The sequence below is a fragment of the Chlorocebus sabaeus genome, chromosome 8 (genome assembly GCF_047675955.1).
Source record: "Chlorocebus sabaeus isolate Y175 chromosome 8, mChlSab1.0.hap1, whole genome shotgun sequence".
Lineage (NCBI taxonomy): Eukaryota > Metazoa > Chordata > Mammalia > Primates > Cercopithecidae > Chlorocebus > Chlorocebus sabaeus.
The window spans coordinates 12,217,584-12,239,647 of NC_132911.1; the positions used below are offsets into that span (position 1 = coordinate 12,217,584).

Here is a 22,064-nt window from a genome sequence, read left to right on the forward strand (position 1 = left end):
AGCAATTTTCCCAGGAACAAGATGAAATCATTCAATTTAACTTTAGGAGAAAGTATTGTATGTTTTATAGAAAGCTTAGGAATTGATTTATTGGCCCATTGATTTGAACCACTTTTATAATTCTGGCACACTCCACATATTAACAATTCTTTCTAATCGCTACTTGGCTGGGTAATTTATGCATAGGTCAGGAAGTCAACCTGGGCTGTAGCTGGTTCCATGTACTTATCATGTGAAATGACAGTTACTATCTGTTTTCTTCCTGATAGGGCCTGTGCTCCCTTCAGAGACTCACACCAGTGGTTTATCATGAGAAGGACTGCACTATTTGATTTCACTCCTACAAGTTTTCATTGACGTTACACATTGAGAAAGTTATGAGAAGCAACTGTCACTCTCTGGAGGTGGAGACTGCCGTGATTCACAAAGACAAGAGGTAATTTTCCTGTAATCACAGGATGACTCAGGTTAGTAGCTTTCAGCCCTTCAGCAACTCACATACCATGAGGCGTTTTTAGCAATGTGCATCTTTAGCGAATCTAATTCTTCCCAATCCCTATAATTTTAAATTTATGACAATGTGATACAAAGTACGTTGGAATTTGTTTTTGCACAAGGTGGAAAACAGTGTTTGAAAGTAGTTGTACGGGGTAAGTAAAAATGATAAGAACATATTTAGCATTTTTAGAAAGCAAAATGCTTTTGTAGGACTTAAACATATTTTTAAATGAGATTTTTATCACACAAAAGTTTACAGTATCATTTGTACTTGGAAATGATATATAGATGTTAAGTGTGAAGTCGCATGTATTAAAAAGTAAAATTAAAAAGCTATGCATCTTGTAATTAGGTCTTTTTTATAATATGAAAGACCTGTCTTTTAACTGTCTGGGCCAACTTGCATTTTCAGTTTAGAATTGTAGTTTAAGTATGTCTTTGAATTTTAAAGCAGAATTTTATGCTCTCTCTTTTTTAATTCTGTGTCCTCTGTGGCACTTATAATAGGAGAACCATTTCCAGTATTTCTATTGCTTTTTAGTTATGAAAAAGTGACCATTGTATGCCTAGATTGTACCTATAATACAGACCTGGCTGGATGCGTTGGCTCGTGCCTGTAATCCCAGTACTTTGGGAGGCCGAGGCAGGTGGATCACCTGAGGTCTGGAGTTCAAACATGGTGACCCCATCTGTACTAAAAATGCACAACTTAGCTGGGCGTGGTGGTGGGCCCCTGTAATCCCAACTACTCAGGAGGCTGGGGCAGGAGAACTGCTTGGATCCAGGAGGCGGAGGTTGCAGTGAGCCAAGATCGCGCCACTGCACTCCAGGCTAGGCGACAAGAGCAAGACTCTGTCTCAAAACAACAGCAACAACAACAGACCTCTGGGGCAGCAAATCAGAAAACACAAAATAAAACTGGAAAAGCTCAGTCTTAGTTCTGCTTTCCTCCAAGTGCCCACTGACCCACAGCTGGCTCTTTAGGATTTATGACCAAAGAGTCAAGGACCAGCTTGTACAGAGTCAAGAAGTGCTGTTTTGCAGAGGGAACTAAGAAACAGCTCCTTGATTCATTGGCTCTACAATTAATTATTGAGTGATGCTCTGTGTTCCGCACTATCCTAGGCTCTATGATGTACAGATGAGACATAGATATAGATATATAAAAACGTCACATTTCCATCTCTGCCCTCCAAAACCTTATAATCTAGTTGGGAACATATATATAGTTGAGAGTTCATGACAGTATCTGGAAAAATGCCCTAAGAGTGATAGAGATAATAAGTTTGCAGCGTATAGAAGTCCTGGGGCCAGGCACAGTGGCTCACACCTGTAATTCTAGCACTTTGGGAGGCCGAGGCAGGCAGATTGCCTGAGCTTAGGAGTTCGAGACCAGCCTGGGTAACATGGTGAAACCCCATCACTACTAAAATACACACACACACACACACACACACACACACCAGCCATGTGTGTGGCGTGCGCCTGTGATCCCAGCTACTCAGGAGACTGAGGCAGGAGAATTGCTTGAACCCAGGAGGCGGAGGTTGCAGCAAGCAGAGATCGTGCCACTGCACTCCAGCCTGGTGACAGAGCAAGACTCCATCTCCCCCCCGCCCAAAAAAAAAAGTACTGAGACGGATGATTTTTATCTGTAGTTATCCATGAATCCTTTATGTAGGAGGAAGAAACTGTGCTAGACTTTGCAGACCAGAAGATTTTGGCAGGAGGAAGTGATAGGAGAGCATTGCAGGTGAGAGAGAATAGACTGCTGGCTTCAGCAAAGACCTGAATAAGGTCCCGAGCAAGTCCCACTTGGGAAAAAGTGAGTAGATTTGTGTGGGTAGAGCTGAGAGTTTGAGGTACTGTAGTTGCAGGATGTAAGACTGGAAAAGTGGACTGGCCCAGGTCAGGGAGGCTTTTCATGCAGACCGAGGAGTGCAGGTGCTATCCAGTAGGCAGTAGAGGTCCCCTGAAGGGCTTTCAAGAAGGAGTGAATATTATCCAATGGGTTGTATAGAAAAATTAACCCTGCACTGGCATGAAATACAGATTCTAACCAACTTTTCTTGAACTCATAGAAGAAAAATCATGAATTGTAGCCAGCAAACCAGGAATGGCATGTGTGCTACGTGGTCTACGCAGTTACCTTTTACTATAGGAATGTGTTGTGTCTCCAGCCAAGTGGACATTAACAGAGAAGGTTGTGTTGCCAACTCCCATCATTATGAATATATTAGAAGGGATAGATGTAGGCGGTGCAGAGACAGCGAGAGGAACAGACAGACCAGCTAGACTAGCTGAGATACTAGGGGATGGCAGTACAAACAGAAAGACAGAAAGGGGGCAAAGGTTCCAGCACTGCGACAACTTTGATCTTCTAGGCTGGCATTCCAATAGCACATTGCCATCTCAGTAGATTCTTTTGCTCCAACAAGAGTCCCTTCATCCATTTGTGATGAGTCCCGTTGGCAACCCTAGTGGCCATGGTACCTCCCTTTCACTGTGGCCCCCACTGGGGTAGACGCTGTTGTTGTGAAGGAGCATTCGAGTTTGTAATACTTTAGTCCTTTTGCTATACACGTCAAAATGAACTAAAGCAAGGAGGAGGATGTGTTGGGAATGCCTAAGTAGCTGGCACAATAAAAGGAACCGCTGCAAACCAAACCTCAGGAAAGTTACAACTTGGGATGAGACATAAGGATCTTTGCTTCAGGGCTGAGCCATCAGCAGTTCTGCTCCAACCTCTTGTCAATTTCCCAGGCCAGGGAGAATAACTGTCTGAGATTGGATCATGTACCCACCGCACTGCCACTGTCAGTGTGCCTGGCAGGCCCCAGTGACACTTGGAGTCTGAGAGAGGTGCAGTTCCCCAAAGGAACAGAGGATAAACAGAGGCTTTTAAAAGTATTTTAATCTCTAAAATGTCTGTGATTGCAAATAGTGGTCATATGTGCATGGCCTCAGGCTTGGGAAGGGATCAGATATTCCCCAGAATCTTAGATCTCCAAAATTATGTTTCACTGCTACCTCTGATGGACCCTCTGCTCTTTCAAACTAATGTCTTTTTTGTTTTTCAAAAAGATACTGATATTGACTAGAAGCTTTCTCATTTTTTAAGAAGACACTGATGTTGACTAGAAGGTATTGACTAGGCAATACTTTCATGCCTGCATGCCTCTAGCTCCGTGGATTAAGCATCTTTTCTCTTTCTCCCTTTCCTTTCCTTCCTTCTGTAGCGGTCAGCTCTTCAAATACATCAAGTGCCCTGAAGTGACTTGATTTATACGCCTTACTTATGTTAGAATTCTCAAGTTTGCTACTTTCCCTGAAAAGCAGGCTAAGAGGACCTGAAAAGCACAGTGACTTGTCCACCTTTGGGGAACCCTGGAATTGATTCTTCTTGCAAGTGCAATTTAAATGACAAGAAACGAATATTTTCCTTTTTTTTTTTTTTTTTTTTTTTAATTTGAGATGGAGTTTCGCTCTTGTTGCCCAGGTTGGAGTGCAATAGAGCAATCTCGGCTCACTGCAACCTCCACCTTTCAGGTTCAAGCAATTCTCCTGCCTCAGCCTCCTGAGTAGCTAGGATTACAGGCATGCACCAACATGCCTGGCTAATTTTTGTATTTTTAGTAGAGACAGGATTTTTCCATGTTGGTCAGGCTGGTCTCGAACTCCCAACCTCAGGTGATCTGTCCGCCTTGGCCTCCCAAAATGCTGGGATTACAGGCGTGAGCCACCGCGCCTGGCTGAAACAAAAATTTTCAAATCTTGCCCACGCTTCTAGGCTGAGTTCCAAGGCACAGTTCCCGATCTCTCAAGCATTCATTTGAAGATGTGTCAGCTTACACACACATAGGGCTCACTGAAAATTTCCCTTTTTAATAATTTCCTATTATTCTGGAAATGAACATAATATATTAAACTTCAAAGCAATACAACTCTAGACTTTCTAGAGCAAGAACTTTTAACCTTTGGCATTATTTTGGATTTTAGTTTCTTAACACAAAGGTTCAAGCAAGTTTCAGTTGCAGTTAGAAGTCGTCAAAATCTAATTTCCATTAGTGATACATGCGTAAAAAGTTATACGAGCAATTGATATTTGATTATATAAATCTAGTTTGAGTGCTAATTGGAGCAGATATAAACAAATATATACAAAATTATATATTTTTACCTTTTCTTCTCTTTATTCTTTATACATATTAAGTCATAGCTCTTAGCTTTTCGTCTGCTTTTCTTACTCCCCGTTTCTGGCTTTCTTTGCACTAACATATATGCACCACATGATAATCATTCAATACATATATTCATTCCCCCGTTTCTTCTCCTTTTACTTCCCCTGGTTTCTTTCTTCTTTTCCTTGTCATTCTATCTTGATTCTTTTCTTGATTTTTACTAAAAAAAACTTCATTGATACATATTTTTGTCTTCTTTGTGTTGTTTTTGTTCTAGGTTTGGTTTTTTTGGAGGGAACACTGATTCTTCTGTTAGTTGTGTGTGTTTCGGGAGATTCACCATCCAGATATCAATTAGGCCCCAAGTCATTGTTGTCTTAGGTTCTAAGGCTTATAAATATTATAATATTTTTCAGAAAGATTTTATTCTCTGCAGAATAAAAAGCTCAGCAGATTTTTCCAATAACTGCACATATAAAGAGCCACATAAACAGTAGACTGAATATTACAGATGATCCACATGGGAGTAATAAATGAGGACACTCTAGTTTGTCCATACATTCTTCGTAAGGTACTGAAGTCACTGAGAATTGTCTTAACGAGTAACAGTAACAATGAAACAGCAAGGTAATTCGAGAATGAAGGTAAGTAGCAATAGCAACCACCTGCTGCTACAAGCGGAGGATCGTGTAGCCTCCTTGCTGGACCTTTACACAATTTTATGTTCCCATCTATTTATTGAGATCAGTAATCCCCATATATTATTATAGTTGTGCTACTTGGAAGCTGTGGCTGGCACAATTCATCCTTAATTTCACTTTGAGTTATTGAGTAAAGCTCTTCAATGTGTGATAAGATCACAAATATAAGGTAGGTAGAATGAATTTCCTTCCTCTCATCATACTGATGAGTCACTTACCTGCTGCCCTAACTGAAACAACTTCTTTATTGAGAGCAAATGGACTCTATTCTTCGCTGGTTACTGGATAATCTGGCATTGGACATTACCTCATTTAAGTCACTTATTTCTTCAGTTAGATTTCTTCTGAGCTAAAACTCTCTCAGCAGTTTCTGATATACTATGACATAATCTTATTGAATGGGGATACTGCTTTGACATTTCACCTGATCTTTGAACCCAGTGATCTCCAGTTTCTAGCTGCCCAGAAGGCACTGACTGGATGGCATTCATCCCTCAGGGAAATGGCAGAACACGGATGAGAGAGGATACTCTGCTCAGTTTCAAGTTCTAACATGGTTTAAAATAAAGGCAATTGCCTGAAAGCAAAAGGCAGTTTTAATTGAAATATACACGGACCAAAGTACATATATCATAAATGTACAAATAAATGAATGAATCTTTCATAACCTAAGCACCCTCATGTAACCAGAGCCCACATCAAGAAACAACATTACCAGCACCCCAGGACCACCTCCCGACCCCCAGTGCTCCCTGCCAGGTGCTACCCCCAGGCAGCCTCTATCCCACTTCTAATGGCCCACATTTGTTTTATTTGTTTTTGCACTGTTTTTTTTATTTATTTATTTTTTTATTTTTTTGTCTTTTTGAGACGGAGTCTCCAGTCTGCCCAGGCTGGAGTGCAGTGGCATGATTTTGGCTCGCTACAAGCTGCGCCTCCCAGGTTCACACCATTCTCCTGCCTCAGCCTCCTGAGCAGCTGGGACTACAGGCGCCTTCCACCACGCCCGGCTAATTTTTTGTATTTTTAGTAGACACGGGGTTTCACTGTGTTAGCCAGGATCATCTCAATCTCCTAACCTCATGATCTGCCTGCTTTGACCTCCCAAAGTGCTGGGATTACATGTTTTTGTACTTTATTTTATTTTCTCTGATCTATCTATTGGCTCATGTTTTTGTACTTTCTATAAATGGAATCCTACAGTGTGTATTCTTTTGTGGACTTCCCTTTTAATATGATATTTATGGAATTTTTATCGTTTGGATATTTGTCCCCTCCAAATCTCATGTTAAAATGTGACCCCCAGTGTTGGAGGTGGGGACGGTTGGGAGGTGTTTGGGTTATGGGGATGGATCCCTCACGAATGGCTTGGTGTCCTCCTTGTGGTAATGAGTGAGTTAATGCTCTGTCGGTTCACATGAGAGCTGGTTGTTTAAAGGAGCCTGGCATCTCCTCCCCTCTCTCTTGCTCCCTCTCTGACCTGTGACACACGTGCTCCTCAGTCACCTTCCACCATCAGTAACAGCTTCCTGAGGCCTCACCAGGATCCAAACACGTGCTGGTGCCATGCTTGTACAGCCCGCAGAACCATGAACCAAATAAACCGCTTGTCCTTATAAATTACCAAGCCTCAGGTATTCCTTTACAGCAGTACAAAATGGACAGATATAGAGGTTGATCCATATTGTTGCATACGGTTGAAAACTTTCATTATTTTAACTCTGGTAGCATTTCATTGTATGAATATACCACAATTTATTTGATCATTTCACTGATGATGGGCACATATGCAGTTTCCAGATTTGTGCTACTCTGAAGAGTGCTTCTTTGGATATTCTAGCATATGTCTTTAGGTGAATATAGGTGTCCATATCTTTTGGATATATGTATATACCTTTAAGAGTGGGGTTGCTGGGCCATAGGATATGCATATGTTTAGCTTTAGTTGTTACTGCCAGGCAGTTTTCCAAACAGATTGAAACAACTCACATTTCTTCCAGCAGTGTATTAGAATTCACCAATTCCATATTTCACCAACGCTTGATATTCCTTGTGTTTTTCATTTCAGCCATTCTTTTGTATAGGTGGTGGGATCCCATCATGGGTTAAATTTGCAGTTCCTTGATACTAGTGAAGTTAAGCCCCTTTGTGTGTGTTTCCTGCGTATCTCCTGCCCATTGTGAAGTGTCTGTTAAAGTCTCTTGCCCATTTGTTGGTTGTGTTGTCTGTCTATCGCTTTTTTATTTGTAAGGAATTGTTTATATTCTGGATACTACTCTACTGTCAGCTGTATGTACTATGAATACCTCTTCACACTCTGGGGGTTGAATTTTCCCTCTCTTCATGGTGTGTTCATTTTAATATCGTCTACTTTATTTTTCCTTTTATGATTAGCACTTTGTATGACCCTTTGTAAGAAATTTTAACTTACTCCAAGGTCATGAAGATGTTCTGCATTTTCCTCTAAAAGCTTTATTGTTCCATATGATAGCAAGAGGTTTTAATTCATAAACGTATGTCAGTATTTGGAGACAGAACTGTTTTAAAGCCACGTGTGTTTTCCATTGAGCTCAAACATAGAGGACTCACTGCAGGGAAGAGTGTGGTACAGAAAGAAACTCAAGATAGAGGTGATGGAAGTTCCCGTCACAAACGAATGAGAAATCCTTTCTGATGACAGGGCTAAGTGCTTGTAGCCTATCACCTCGGTCTCTGTGCTAACGTCTTAGGAGGAGTGGGTATAATAAGCACCATCTTGAGGACATTCAGTTATAGCACCTCCTCCCTGGGGACAAGGAGCCACTCTTGGGGACAAAGCCTTCTCAGAGTTCATTAGATTTCTGTGGCTCAAGTACAGAGTCTCATCTCCTTGATGAGACAATAGAAAAACCTTTTCCCTAGAAGCCTTTTCAGTTCCTTGGAATATTTTTACTATTTGCACCTGGGTGTGAATATGTTTGTAGCTATCCAGTGCTCATTAAGAAACTGGAAAAACTTGGGAGACCTTTTTATTTTTATTTGTCGACACATCAAATACTCAAAGTTGCCTTTGAAATTGTGGCAGTTGGATATATATGTCAGTGTCCACCTCTCTATCCCTATTTCTTTGCCTAGAAACATGACATCAAGAAAGATTGTTCAGAGGCTGAGTGCAGTGGCTCACGCCTGTAATCCTGGCACTTTGGGAGGCTAAGGTGGGTGGATCACAAGTTCAGGTGTTCAAGACCAGCCTGACCAACATGGTAAAACCCCGTCTATACAAAAATACAAAAATTAGCTGGACGTGGTGGCGTGTGCCTGTAATCCCAGCTACTCAGGAGGCTAAGGCAGGAGAATCTCTTGAACCTGGGAGGTGGAGGTTGCAGTGAGCCGAGATTGCGCCACTGCACTCCAGCCTGGGTGACAGAGCATGACTCCGTCTCAAAAAAAAAAAAAAAAAAAATAGGGAAAGGAAAAGAAAGATTGTTCAGGGTAGGGGAAGATGGGAGGGTTGATTTACTGTGGGAAGGATATGTTCATTATCTTGAGTATCTTGATGGTTTCACAGATACATACACACATACACACACATATGTGTAAAAACATCAAATTATATTCTTTAAATATATGCAGTTTGTTATATGTCAATTATACCTAAATAAAACTGTTAATATGATTTAAAAATGTAAAAGAAATATTGTTTAATTGGCTAGAGTTCCATCATTCATGTATTCACTAAACGTATTTAGACCTATTACATTTAGGCCCCGTGCTAGATACTACGGGCTAACCAAAGATGTGTGTGAAATCTTGTTTCTTCTTTAGAAGTTCAGAATCTAGTAGAAATATTTAAGCCATTATAATACTTTACAGCACGCGATATATTTCAAGTGCTGTGGAATTATGATTGTGGAGATTATGTTTCTTTGAGAAGGCAGAGAAGACTGTAGGTAGAAGTTACCACTTGGTTCACAATATTAAGTTCAAAAAAGTAGGATGCAAAACTGTATCCAGCTTTCTCTCAATTTTTTAATAATATATATCTATGAGAAAGAAAACTTTTAATCTTTATGAAGAAAAAAGGGAGAACTTATATGGTAACAAGTTGTCATCTAATAAAAATTGATGTATACTTTTTACTTTTTCATGATCTAGATATTCTGCAGTTCATATGATGAACTGAGCTGTTTATTCCTTTTGGTGGGTGGGGTTAGAATACCCATGATGTCGCTCCATCAAGAGTTCTGAGGGACCTAGGCTGATGCCTCCAGGACAAGGAACTTCCTTGCAGAGACAAGGGATAGGGAACTTGGCAAGCAACACACTGGGATCACATTTATGCCATAGCAAGTCACATAGGGTTTACCTGAATTCAAGTAAGTAGAAAAATGTTAGCCTAATCACATGCCCAGGGCAGGAAAACTAAACATTCATGACTTCTCAATAGAACCCTGTTGCTAGAAGCAGGAATTGCCAATGTCCTTCTCTTTGTTTTTCTAGCCTTGGGAAACATGCCAGGCCACTCACTCTCCTGTTAGTTTTCTGTCACTTTCTCTCCTCTCTTCCATCCTTCAAGGAATAAATGCTCGAAATAGGCAGAGTTTGTGGGGCAAGGGAAGGAACAAAGATGATTCAGTGTCTGAGGTCTGCTCTTCTGTGCCTACATCTGCTTCCCCCTGGCAAAATTAGTTGTATCTTTGTCTACTCAGTTTCATTTGTGTTTTTGTCATCATATTTATGATTTCTTTTGATCATTAGCATTCAATTTTGGGGGTTTGATTTAAGGTTACATTGTAAGCTTTACAGGTTGCTTGAAAAGTAACAATAAAGGTAAGATATTACAACACTGTGTGTCAGCATCACTGCACACTAGTTATTTAAAGTGTAAAATAATCATTTCAAAATGTTAATAAAAAAAGCAGTTTGCCTGCCTTTGGAAAGGTGTGGTTGTAGAAACAGAAATGAGTTCAAGTGAAGAATATTTTAGGGCTAGAACAGGGTATCCATTTGAGATTCAAAGTTAGGAAATGTGGTACCTCAGGACGCAAGGGTGGTACTCTAAAATGAACAGGTTTCTTGTGAGTTGAATGACCCTGAGACCCTGTCCAGAGCCTACATAGGGACTAGAACTAGAATATCATCTACTAGACTTCTCCAGTCCTTCTGCCTTTCCCCCCGCCATGTTATGAAGCATCCCAAATTCTCATCTTGTTTTTTTGTTTCCTACAGCTACATTTATTTTGCAGAAAAATATTCTTTTGGTTCATCCATATGTGCATGGCTAAAAACGGACTCCCTAACACAGACTCCAAGTGATCACAACCAACCACTTGCGGTCATTTGACTATTCAGGCCTTTTAGTTCAAATTCTCAAGATTGGGTCAGTCTCACCCATGGACTGGTTCCCTGTAGGTCTGGTTTTCAACCTGGGTCCACTCAGTGAGGCGGGGATCCCTGGAAAGAGGAGGCACAGGCTCAGAAGCAGGTTCTCTTGGATCGACAGCAATGAGCAACTCTGATGTGCATCCTTCTGACTTTCTAGTTAAAATGTTTACCGTCTCATACTTTCAGTCATTTTATAAACCGTCTTAGAAGTTATGATTTGTAGATAACATACTTCACTAAAACTACATGAATGAAAAAGGATGCTCAGGAAAAATGCTTCCTTTGTTTGGGGGACATTCTTAAATTGCAAAACATTAAATTAGCATTTCCAAAGTGTCTTCCGCATAATATTATTTCCTAAAAACACAGGAGGTGTTTAAAGACAGAAAGAGTATGTTAGACGCAGTAATTCTGAGAAAAGATTTTTCAAAACTTGTAGTATGCTGGGGAGCATTTTGAATCTCAAAGGAGGGACATAATGTGAGGCTTTAAATACTGACTTTTTATGTGGATTATTTTTTGAGTCTGCAATTTGACAGCACACAGATTAGGAATCCTGGCTAATCCAAACCCTTTATCCCTCGCTTCATCTGGAATCCTGTGCTCCTGTTTTAGTTCTAGTCTTATTAGCTTAGTCACACTTTCAAACTCAAGGAATTTGTTTATATACATAAAATTCATGTGGAAAATAGTGTAGGAAATTTAAATCCACAGCGTTTAAAATTTAAATCTGCAGTGTTTATAAAGTTAACTGGAAAACATCAGAAAAACAAAACAGATTCATATCGCTTATACACTTAAAAATAACTCTCTTTTAGGTTACCTGATGATAGCAGAGGCCATAGAAAACTCAGGGCAAGATCTCAGGGGGTGCTGTTCAGATACTACAAATTCTGCGCTTGAAGTTGGAGTCGTTTTGTAAACTGCATAGTGCAAGGAATCCAGTTTGTGTTGGTTACCACTTAACATTTGCAAGTGCAGTAAAGAAAAACTTACTTGTTCTAGTGTTCTCTAAGTTGTATTGCTTGATTGATTCCTTGAGGAAGGGGAAATGTAAATAGACTAAAATCTACTGAGATTTTGATTTAAATGAAAAGCACATAGTGTTTCTGTTTTTCTCTTGCGTGGGCAGTTCTAGCCAGCCATATGTTTACTTTGTAAATTTCAGTTGAAGGTGCAACATAAGCTGTTTCAATTTGGGTGGAAGTTTTGTCAGACCTCACAAATTAGATTTATACTCAGGAGTTTGCTAGAATTTTTTGCAGGGGCTGTGGGTTGGTTCATACTGATTAAAGACAACCTATTACATTTTAAGAGTAAATCCTGAATAGCTCTTCCTTGAAACAGAAGGAGTGATGGAATTATATTATCATCATTTGGTGATACTTGTAGTAATAATTGGGGCAAGAATCATTGGTAGATGCTAAAACTGGCGGGTGAGCAAATAAGAAACAGTATTTGCATAGTCTGCAAGTCTCTCTCCATACAGGGAAGTAACTTGGCAGACACCATCTTACCCAAGTACTTCCCACTTCCCAGGACAGGGGTAGAGGTGTGGGGACAGAGGCTGTCCAGGGACGGTACCTTCTCTCTAGTTACACTCCCATCTGCCACTTTGCAGGTGTCGGGTCCCCTCCCTTCCCCAGCTCCTCAGAGTGATCACTCCCTCTGCTAACCAAAGCCAGTACTACCCTCTGTACTCAGAGCCAGATTCCATTCTCGTGATATGTGTTTATTTGATCATTTGCTGAGGGTCTGCTGTGTCCTAAGTGCTGGGAACTCAGTATTAAATAGGACAAGTCCTTGTTCTCCAGAGTCTTCCAGCGGACTCTGCCAGAGAAAAATATCTTATCTGAATTCAACGATTACAGGACTCTGTGATCCCTGTAGAGGTATGCATGGGATGCAATAGCTGATAGCCATCAGTAGGGCCAAATGGGTTATTAAATGATTGAAAATACTTTCCTACTGATTGGTAAAAGCCACAACCTGGGCCCCTGGCCACTTCCCTGGGCTAGCACTCACTCACATGCCAAAATAGAATAGAATAATTACAGAGTTAAGCCCAAAACGGGACCTGCTCTCATGCTTTTCTTACTCTTTCCCTGTTGCCCTTATCCTGCCTGGAAGGTCAGGAAAGCCTTCCTGGAGGAGGCGATGCCTTTTCCAAGAGTGACTAGAATTTAGCCAGGTAAAGCATAGCATCTGTTCAGGCCCCTGGATGAGAAGGAATGTGTCACCGCTGAGAAACAATGGGTCATTGAGTATTATGGCTAATGCTGAGGAAAGATGGTGAGAAATGACCCTTAAGAGGTCTGGTGAGGCTAGATCAGAAAGAGCCTTAGGTGCCCGCCTAAGCCAGCTGAATCCAATGAGACAAGCTATAAAATGCCTCTGAAGAAGTTGAAGGTAAGAATTGAGGGGAGTGGCGTGGAGTAAGACGGCCAAATGGAAGGCTCCACTGATGGTGTGTCCTCCCTCCGCCACCCTCCCGTCAAGGACCAAAGTTAACACCTATCTACACACAAAAAAGCACCTACATGAGAACCAAAAATCAGGAGAGCACTCACAGTGCCTGGTTTTGACTTCATATCACTAAAGGAAGCACTGAAGAGGGTGACAAAGACGGTCTTGAATTGGCCATGCCATCCCTCCTCCAACCCCCTGGCTGCAGCCATGTGGCATGGAGAGGGAATCTGTGCTTAGGGGAGGGAGAGCACTGCAGTTGTGAAACACTGTATCGAACTCAGTGCTGCCCTGTCACAGTAGAAGGCAAAACCATGGGGCTGAACTCAGCTGACACCTGCCCACAGAGGGAGCATTTAAACCAGCCCTAGCCAGAGGGGAATTGCAGATCCCAGCAGTCTGAACTTGAGTTCCTGCAGGCCTCACCCCTGTAGGCTAAAGGGCTCTGGGGTACTAAATAAACTTGAAAGGCAGTCTAGGCCACAGCTCCTAGGTGGGTCGTCCTGCTGAACTGGCCTCAGAGCCAGTGGACTAGGTGGGGAGGAGGGAAGGCCACCTATGGAGACACCAGCAAGGGCTGCTAAGAGAGTGCTTGCACCAACCCCTCCCGCTACCCAGGCCGCACAGCTCCTGGCTCCAAAAGAGAGCCCTTCCTTCTGCTTGAGGAGAAGAGAGGGAAGAGTAAAGAGGAGTTTGTCTGGTATCTTGGATACTAGCTCAGCTACGGTAGGATAGGGCCCAGCCAGAGTCCTGAGGCCCTCTTTCCAGGCTCTACCTCCCAGATGACATTTCTAGACACTCCCTGGGCCAGAAGGCAACCTGCTGCCTTGAAGCAAAGGAGCTAGTCCTGGCAGGACCCATCACCTTCTGACTAGAGAGCCCTTAGGCCCTGCATAGCCAGCAATGATACCGAAGTAGTACTCTGTGGACCTGGGTGAGACTCTGAGTCTTGCTGGCTCCACATGAGACTCAGCACATTCCCAGCTGTGGTGGCTGTGGGGCAAGACTCCTGCTTAAGAAAAGTGGAGGGACAGGGAAAGGGGACTTTGCCTTGCACCTTAGGTACCAGCTTGGCCACAGTGGGGAAGGGGTCTTTGGAAAGGGGAGGGAAGAGTGGGAAGGGCTGCATCTCGTGGCTTGAGTGCCAGCTCAGCCACAGTACAACAGAACACCAAGTAGACTTCTAAGGTTTTTGACTCCAGTCCCTGGCTCCCAGACAGCACCTCTAGACCTGCTCATGGCCTGGGGAACTGGCCACAGAGGTTACAGTGAGCTGAGATTGCGCCACTGCACTCCAGCCTGGGTAATAGAGTGAGACTCCATCTCAATAAAATAAAATAAAAAACAAAAAGGACAAAATATCTGAATAGGCAATTTCGCAGAAGAAGACATAAAAAATGGCAAACAGGTATAAGGAAAAGTGCTGAACATCATTGATCATCAGAGAAATGCCAGTCAAAACTACAATGAGACATCATCTCACCCCAATTAAAATGGGCTTTCTCTGAAAGTCAGGCAATAAAAAATGCTGGTGAGGATGTGGAGAAAAGGGAACCCTTATTCACTATTAGTGGGAATGTAAATTAGTACAACCACTATGGAGAACAGTTTTGAGATTCTACAAAAAGACGAAAATAGAGCTACCTTACGATCCAGCAATCCCACTCCTAGGTATATAACCAAAAGAAAGGAAACCAATATATCCAAGAGATACCCATGCTCCCATGTTTTATTACAGCACTATTCACAACAGCCAAGATCTGGAAGCAACCTAACTGTCCATCAACAGATGAATGGATAAAGAAAATGTGGTGCTTATACACAATGGAGTTCTCAGCTTTAAAAAAAAAAAAAAAAGAAATCCGGGTGAGGCGTGGTGGCTCACGCCTGTAATCCCAGCACTTTGGGAGGCCGAGGCGGGCGGATCACGACGTCAGGAGATCGAGACCAACCTGGCTAACATGGTGAAATCCCTTCTCTACTAAAAATACACAAAATTAGCCACGCATGGTGACATGCACCTGTAGTCCCAGCTACTCGGGAGGCTGAGGCAGGAGAATGGTGTGAACCCGGGAGGTGGAGGTTGCAGTGAGCCGAGATCATGCCACTGCACTCCAGCCTGGGTGACAGAGCGAGACTCCACACACACACACACACAAATTCCTGTCATTTGCAATAATATGGATGGAACTGGAGGTCATTATGTTAGCTGAAATCAGTCAGGCACAGAAAGACAGACTTCGTAAGTTCCCACTTATTTATGAGAGCTAGAAATTAAAATAATTGAACTCATGGATATAGAGAGTAGAAGGATGGTTACGAGAGGCTGCGAAGGGTAGTGGGGAGTGGGAGATAAGTGGAAATGGTTAATGGGTACAAAAAATAGAGTAAGACCTAGTATTTGCTAGCACAACAAGGTGACTATAGTAAAAAAATAATTTATTTGTACATTTTTAAATGACTAAAAAAGTATATTGGATTTTTTGTAACACAAAGGATAAATGCTCGAGGTGATGGACACCCCATTCTCCCTGATGTGATTATTGAGCCTTGCATCCTTGTATCAAAACGTCTCATGTACTCCATAAATATATACACCTACTGTGTACCCACAAAAATTAAAAATAAATAAATGAGAAGCAACGAAATCAGTCCTATATTTTACAAAAATAATTATGACGTAATTGAAATTGGGAAAAGCAATTGAAGGGCAATAGAACTGTTTGCCAGCTGTTGAAGTAATTCAGTAAAGAAATGGGCACCTATTCTAAAATAAAAGCAGTAGTGATACAGAGACATGACTGGAACCCAAACACTAAAAAGGTAGAATTAATAGGACTTCGTTATTGGATTAAAATGGTGAGCTACCTGTTATGAAATTTTGAAATCTATTTAGCATCAGATACAATGGTCTTATCCAAAGTAAACCGTTTAGTAACAATTTTGGTTATGCTTCTAAAATTAGGAATTCATCTTGGCTGGGTGCAGTGGCTCACGCCTGTAATCCCAGCACTTTGGGAGGCCGAGGTGGGCAGATCACGAGGTCAAGATCAAGACCATCCTGGCTAACACAGTGAAACCCCGTCTCTACTAAAAATACAAAAAATTAGCTGGGTGTGTTGGCAGGCACCTGTAGTCCCAGCTACTCTGGAGGCTGAGGCAGGAGAATGGCTTGAACCTGGGAGGCGGAACTTTCAGTGAGCAGAGATCGTGCCACTGCACTCCAACCTGGGCGACAGAGCAAGACTCTACTTAAAAAAAAAAAAAAAAAAAAAAAAATTCATCTTGTCCAGGAACTTATTATATAATAATTAACTCATTTTCAAACCATTGTTTTCCTTAACATAGTAGGTAAAAACCGTGCATTTGCTAGTCTTTTGGCAACGATGGTTACAGTGAAGGTATTGTACTTTGCAGCTTATCAGAAAGTGTGTGAACAGCAAGACTTTTGCAGTTGTAGGTTCCAAAGTTTGGGAAATATGCATCCTCCTTCAGTCACCTATGGTGCATAGGCTGACCTGCATGCCTTGGGTTGGTCCTGTTTTCCCCAGGATGGATCATGAAGCCGCCCAGCTGGAGAAGCAGCATGTGCACAACGTGTACGAGAGCACAGCCCCTTACTTCAGTGACCTGCAGAGCAAAGCGTGGCCTCGTGTCCGCCAGTTCCTCCAAGAACAGAAGCCGGGCAGCATCATCGCAGACATAGGTAACCCACCGTTGGGCCATGCAGCATGAAATATCTTCCATTGAGCCTTTGCTTTTCAGATTCATTTTTTATTTTTGTTTTAATAAGAATCCCAATTGTACCCTTGGCATGCCAGTACCTAGAATATTCATTTTACAGCAGAACCTCAGACAGTCAAGTCAGCAGCAAGTAAAAAACTTTCTCAAACTCTTTTTTTTTTTTTTTTTTTTGAGATGGAGTTTCACTCTTGTCAGCCAGATTGGAGTGCAGTGGTACAATCTCAGCTTGCTGCAAACTCCACCTCCTGGGTTCAACTGATTCTCCTGCCTCAGCCTCCCGAATAGCTGTGATTACAGGTGCCCACCACCATGCCCAGCTATTTTTTGTATTTTTAGCAGAAACGGGGTTTTGCCATGTTGGCCAGGCTGGTCTCGAACTCCTGACCTCAGGTGATCTATCTGTCTTGGCCTCCCAAAGTGCTGGGATTACAGGCATGAGCCACCATGTCTGGCCTCAAACTTTGCATTTAGACAGTGACTTTTCAGGGCCTTTGTGTACATCCTCCACCAAAACGGACCTAACATTGATTGAATAAATTAGGATGGAGATGATGGCTTGTGAAACTGACCATTGTAAATTTAAAGACATTCACATTTGCCAAATGTGTTCTCCGCTGGTGGCTCACTTTGAGTGGTTCACATGCCTTCTATAGAATTGTGGGATTATGCAAGAGGTCCAGTAATGTCTTATGAATCTCATGGGTCCTTTCCCTTAATTATTCTGTAGGTGTTTCATTATAGGAGCATATGTTTAATTAGACAGTATTTTCATAATAGCTTATTTGTCTGGAGGACATTGGTTCAGCATCCTCCTAAATCAAGAACTGGTAAACCACAGCTTAGTAGATCTAGGACTAAGACTTAAGTTGTGGTTGGAATCTCATGCGAGGCCTGCCCACCTAAAACTGCATTCTAGCAGTTGCATGCTGACTGCACCCATGAGTCGTAAGTCTGTAGTTGCAAAGTCTGTCTAGTGTGATATACACTCTAAATACTGGTAAGAGAAGCAGACATACTGGAAAACTTATGACTTGCTGAAGATGCTATGAGTAATGTGGAATCTGGGGAAGGGGTGCATATCACATGGAAATCGGGAGTCTTTGAAAAATATCTCTACCATGTAATTTAAAAAATAATAAATCTAGTTTCAGAATGTGCAGTGAGTTTGGATCTATTACCACCTATTAATGTAAGTAAGCCACATACCAGGATCTTAAAATCAGTGGGAAAAAGGAACTATTAGGTAAATGACTTTGGGATAATGACATATACAATCAGAGAGTTACTTTCTCACACCTTACATCAAAATAAATTCCAAATGAAGCAAAGATTTAAGTATAAGGAAATGAGCTCATTAAAGGACTAGATGACAACTAGATTGTAATTTAAAATATTCTCAGAGGCAAAATGCCTATGTATGATACACATACAAAAAGAAATCATAAAAGAATATACAGTTCATTGCCATTATTCACAGTACTTTCATTTCATATATGTATCATAAACATTGAATTGGCAAATACTGAATCATTACTCATAGGGGAAATATTGGATTAGGCTCCTGTAAGCTTCGGGTCACAACATTTTTGTCAATTTACCAATGTGTAAGCTTGTTGCATTTGTGCTTCTGTTTAAAGACACCTTGATTACTGTGTATCATTATTTCATAAACATTGGGCTCATGGCCAACACACTATAACTCTTTCCTGAACAAAGCTTATCTAACACATATATTTTGTCCATCAGAGACATCCCAGCCTTCTTACGTTCAGGAACACTAGACGGCATTTCAGCCCCAGGCTTAGGCTCTTTGAAACAGCAAAATCACCAGTAAAAACTGTACAAATGGAGAAATCGTGGCCCTAAATAGATTATGGAAAGGACACGCGATTACAGTATGGGAGCTGATAAAAGGAGTCTGGGTATGTGGGTCTCAGGTGACTCAAATATTTTGCTGCACTGTGAGTATATAAGTCTGATAATGTCCATGCAGTGCTGTAGTATTGACATTGGGGTTACAAATAAATTTCAGCAGGTAGATTAACTGCAAATATGGAAGCTGTAATTGATGAGGATTAACTGTATTGATGGATAACTTTGACCCTATAAAAAGGGAAAAGTTCCACAAGACAAAAATGTAGACAGACATACAATTCAAGTCAAAAGACCAAAATCAAACCAAGTAAAAATATCTGCAACATATGTCATAGAAATCTAGATATTTTGTTTGTTTGTTTGTTTGTTTGTTTTTTTGTTTGTTTGTTTTTGAGATGGAGTCTTGCTCTGTTGCCCAGGCTGGAGTGCAGGGGCGGGATCTCAGCTCACTGCAAGCTCCGCCCACCGGGTTCCCGCCATTCTCCTGCCTCAGTCTCCGGAGTAGCTGGGACTACAGGCACCCGCCACCACGCCTGGCAAATTTTTTGTATTTTTAGTAGAGACGGGGTTTCATCGTGTTAGCCTGGATGGTCTCAATCTCCTGACCTCGTGATCCGCCCGCCTCGGCCTCCCAAAGTGCTGGGATTACAGGCGTGAGCCACAAGCCTGGCTGATAATTTTTTAAAAAGCATTCTTCAATGTCACTGTAAAAAAAAAGATCAGCATCCTGTCATTGGCGACAACGTGGAGGAACCTGGAAGATATTATGCTATGTGAAATAAGCCAGGCACAGAAAGACAAATACCCCGTGGTCTCACTTATATGTGGGATCTAAAACAGTGGGACTCATAGAAGGAGAGATTAAAATGGTGGTTACCTGGGGCTGGGGTGTCAAAGCAGGTGTGGTAGGTGTAGGAAATGGCAAGATGTTGGTTAAAGTGTTCAGAGTATCAAACAGAAGGAATAAGTTCAAAAGAAAAAAAAGGAAAAATACCATCAAGTCACAAGAAAAATAGTTAAAGGATGTGAACAAGTGGTTCAAAATGTGTAAAAGTATTTTAATAGGTAACCCACCGATATGGTTCAGCAACAAAGCACAAAAGAATGCGTAGTGTAAAATCTTCTCCCATCCCGGTCACTGGCACCAAGCAACCCACACCAGAGGCCTCTGACGCTATTAGCTTCTTGCATGATCTTTTTGAGATGTTTTATGTAAATATAAGCGTATTTGTGCCTGTGAGTGTGTGATGGGTAGTTTCCCTTTTTTTGGTTACACTAATGGTAGTATACTATTAATTATACTCCTAGCTTTTGTTATACTTTTAATATATTGAGGAAATCATTCCATATTTATTTTTATAGAGCTACCCAGTATTAAAAGCTGCCTAGCATTCTGTGCTAATAGTGCCATATTAACATTTAATATATGTTGTTTGCTGTATTTTGCCACTACAAATTACACTACAAATAGGCCGGGAGTGGTATCTCACACCTGTAATCCTAGCAGTTTGGGAGGCGAGGCGGGCAGATCACTCAGCTCAGGACTTCGAAACCAACCTGGACAACATAGTGAAACTCCATCTCTACAAAAAATACAACAACAGTAAAAAAAAAATTGGCTGGGCATGGTGGCACATGCCTATAGTCTCAGCTACTTGGGAGGCTGAGGTAGGAGGACTGCTTGAGTCTGGGAGGCAGAGGTTGCAGTGTCCTGATGTATTTCAGAAGCAGCAAACTAATCATCTTTGAATAGTGATAGATATTTTTTCAGGTAGAAAAATTGTATAGGTAATGTCAATAGGTACAAATATAGGCTCTAATGGTTTCTTTTAATATTTCTGGAAAGGAATTAGATTATATATCTGTGATAGAATATAATATAAAGTATTCGATTGTAGAAGGCTTTGTTTCAAGGTGGTTATTCATTCATGTTACTACCTTCTTCAACCGTAACATCAGTAAGACCTCAATGATCTAAACCTTTGGGCTTTGTAAATCCAGAATTATTTAGGTCTCTGCCACTGGAAAGTGAATATCAAAAATTGTCTATTTAAGGAAAAAAAAAGTAGTTTTTATAATCTGAGTTGTATACTGGGCCCATAGAGATCATTTTAAATGTAGCAATGAATAGAGATTGGATAAAAACAATGTTAAAAATGCTTTTCTAATTCAAGTTCAAATTTTTAAAAGTTGAAAGGCATGTTTTAGTGTATAAATAATTGAGAAGTTGTTGACAGTTTGTTTTGCAGTCAGCAAGTGGTAAGAATTTTTGGAGAGACAACAGGAGAATAAAGTCCGTAACATGCGTGTATATACAATGAAATATGGATGTGAGCTTAGAGACCGCACACGGTCTCTGGGATACTAGAACTATCTTTCTTGCCATGGATCAGCTAACGTGCCTTGGTTGCACTAGTGTACTGAGCCCTATGGACATTACCTCATTAAATATTCAATAAATGTTATTTTTTTCCTATGGCCTTTCTCTCTTCTATATGAGAATATGTAAGTATTCACTGAAGACTTTTATTTTTGTGAATACCTTCACACCATGTTGTATTCTGTCTTGGTTAGTTTAAAAAAAAAAAAAAAAAAAAAAAGTTGGCGGGGCGCGGTGGCTCAAGCCTGTAATCCCAGCACTTTGGGAGGCCGAGGCAGGCGGATCTCCTGATGTCAGGAGTTCAAGACCAACCTAACCAACATGGAGAAACCCGTCTCCATGAAAAATACAAAATTAGCAAGGCATAGTGGCACACACCTATGATCCCACCTACTCGGGAGGCTGAGGCAAGAGAATTGCTTGAACCCGGGAGGCAAAGGTTGCAGTGAGCCGAGATCGCGCCACTGTATTCCAGCCTGGGTGACTGAGCGAGGCTTTGTCTCAAAAAAAAAAAAATAAATAAGTTAATTATATTTCTTGTTATGAGACAATGAACTATTTCACACTTTCCATTGAGGACAGCATGTAATGCAGGTTTTTCTCTTATAGGTTGTGGGACTGGAAAGTACCTTAAGGTGAACAGCCAGGTACATACCGTGGGCTGTGACTACTGTGGGCCACTGGTAGAGATTGCCCGGGATAGAGGATGTGAAGCCATGGTATGTGACAACCTTAATCTCCCCTTTAGGGATGAGGGCTTCGATGCCGTCATCTCCATAGGAGGTAAGGCAGCCGGATCACACATTCACCCTTTGCCATGAGAATAATTGACATGGTTTAGTCTGTTCTCATGAC

At 41.4% G+C, this 22,064-nt stretch overlaps 1 protein-coding gene across 4 annotated transcripts in view; it reads left to right on the forward strand.

Annotated features, from left to right (window-relative positions):
* The first annotated feature begins 338 nt into the window (after window positions 1-338).
* Window positions 339-22,064, forward strand: part of TRMT9B (tRNA methyltransferase 9B (putative)) — a 35,336-nt gene continuing 13,610 nt past the window's right edge. The window contains exons 1-3 of one of the 4 annotated variants that reach the window (XM_007961696.3): window positions 339-436; window positions 16,762-16,916; window positions 21,819-21,992. In XM_007961696.3, the coding sequence (XP_007959887.2) occupies window positions 378-436; window positions 16,762-16,916; window positions 21,819-21,992 (388 nt within the window). In that variant the 5' untranslated portion in view covers window positions 339-377. Of the gene's footprint in view, window positions 468-16,761; window positions 16,917-21,818; window positions 21,993-22,064 lie in introns of those variants that run through there. The other 3 variants (XM_007961697.3, XM_007961702.3, XM_007961699.3) reach the window with 3 other exon arrangements.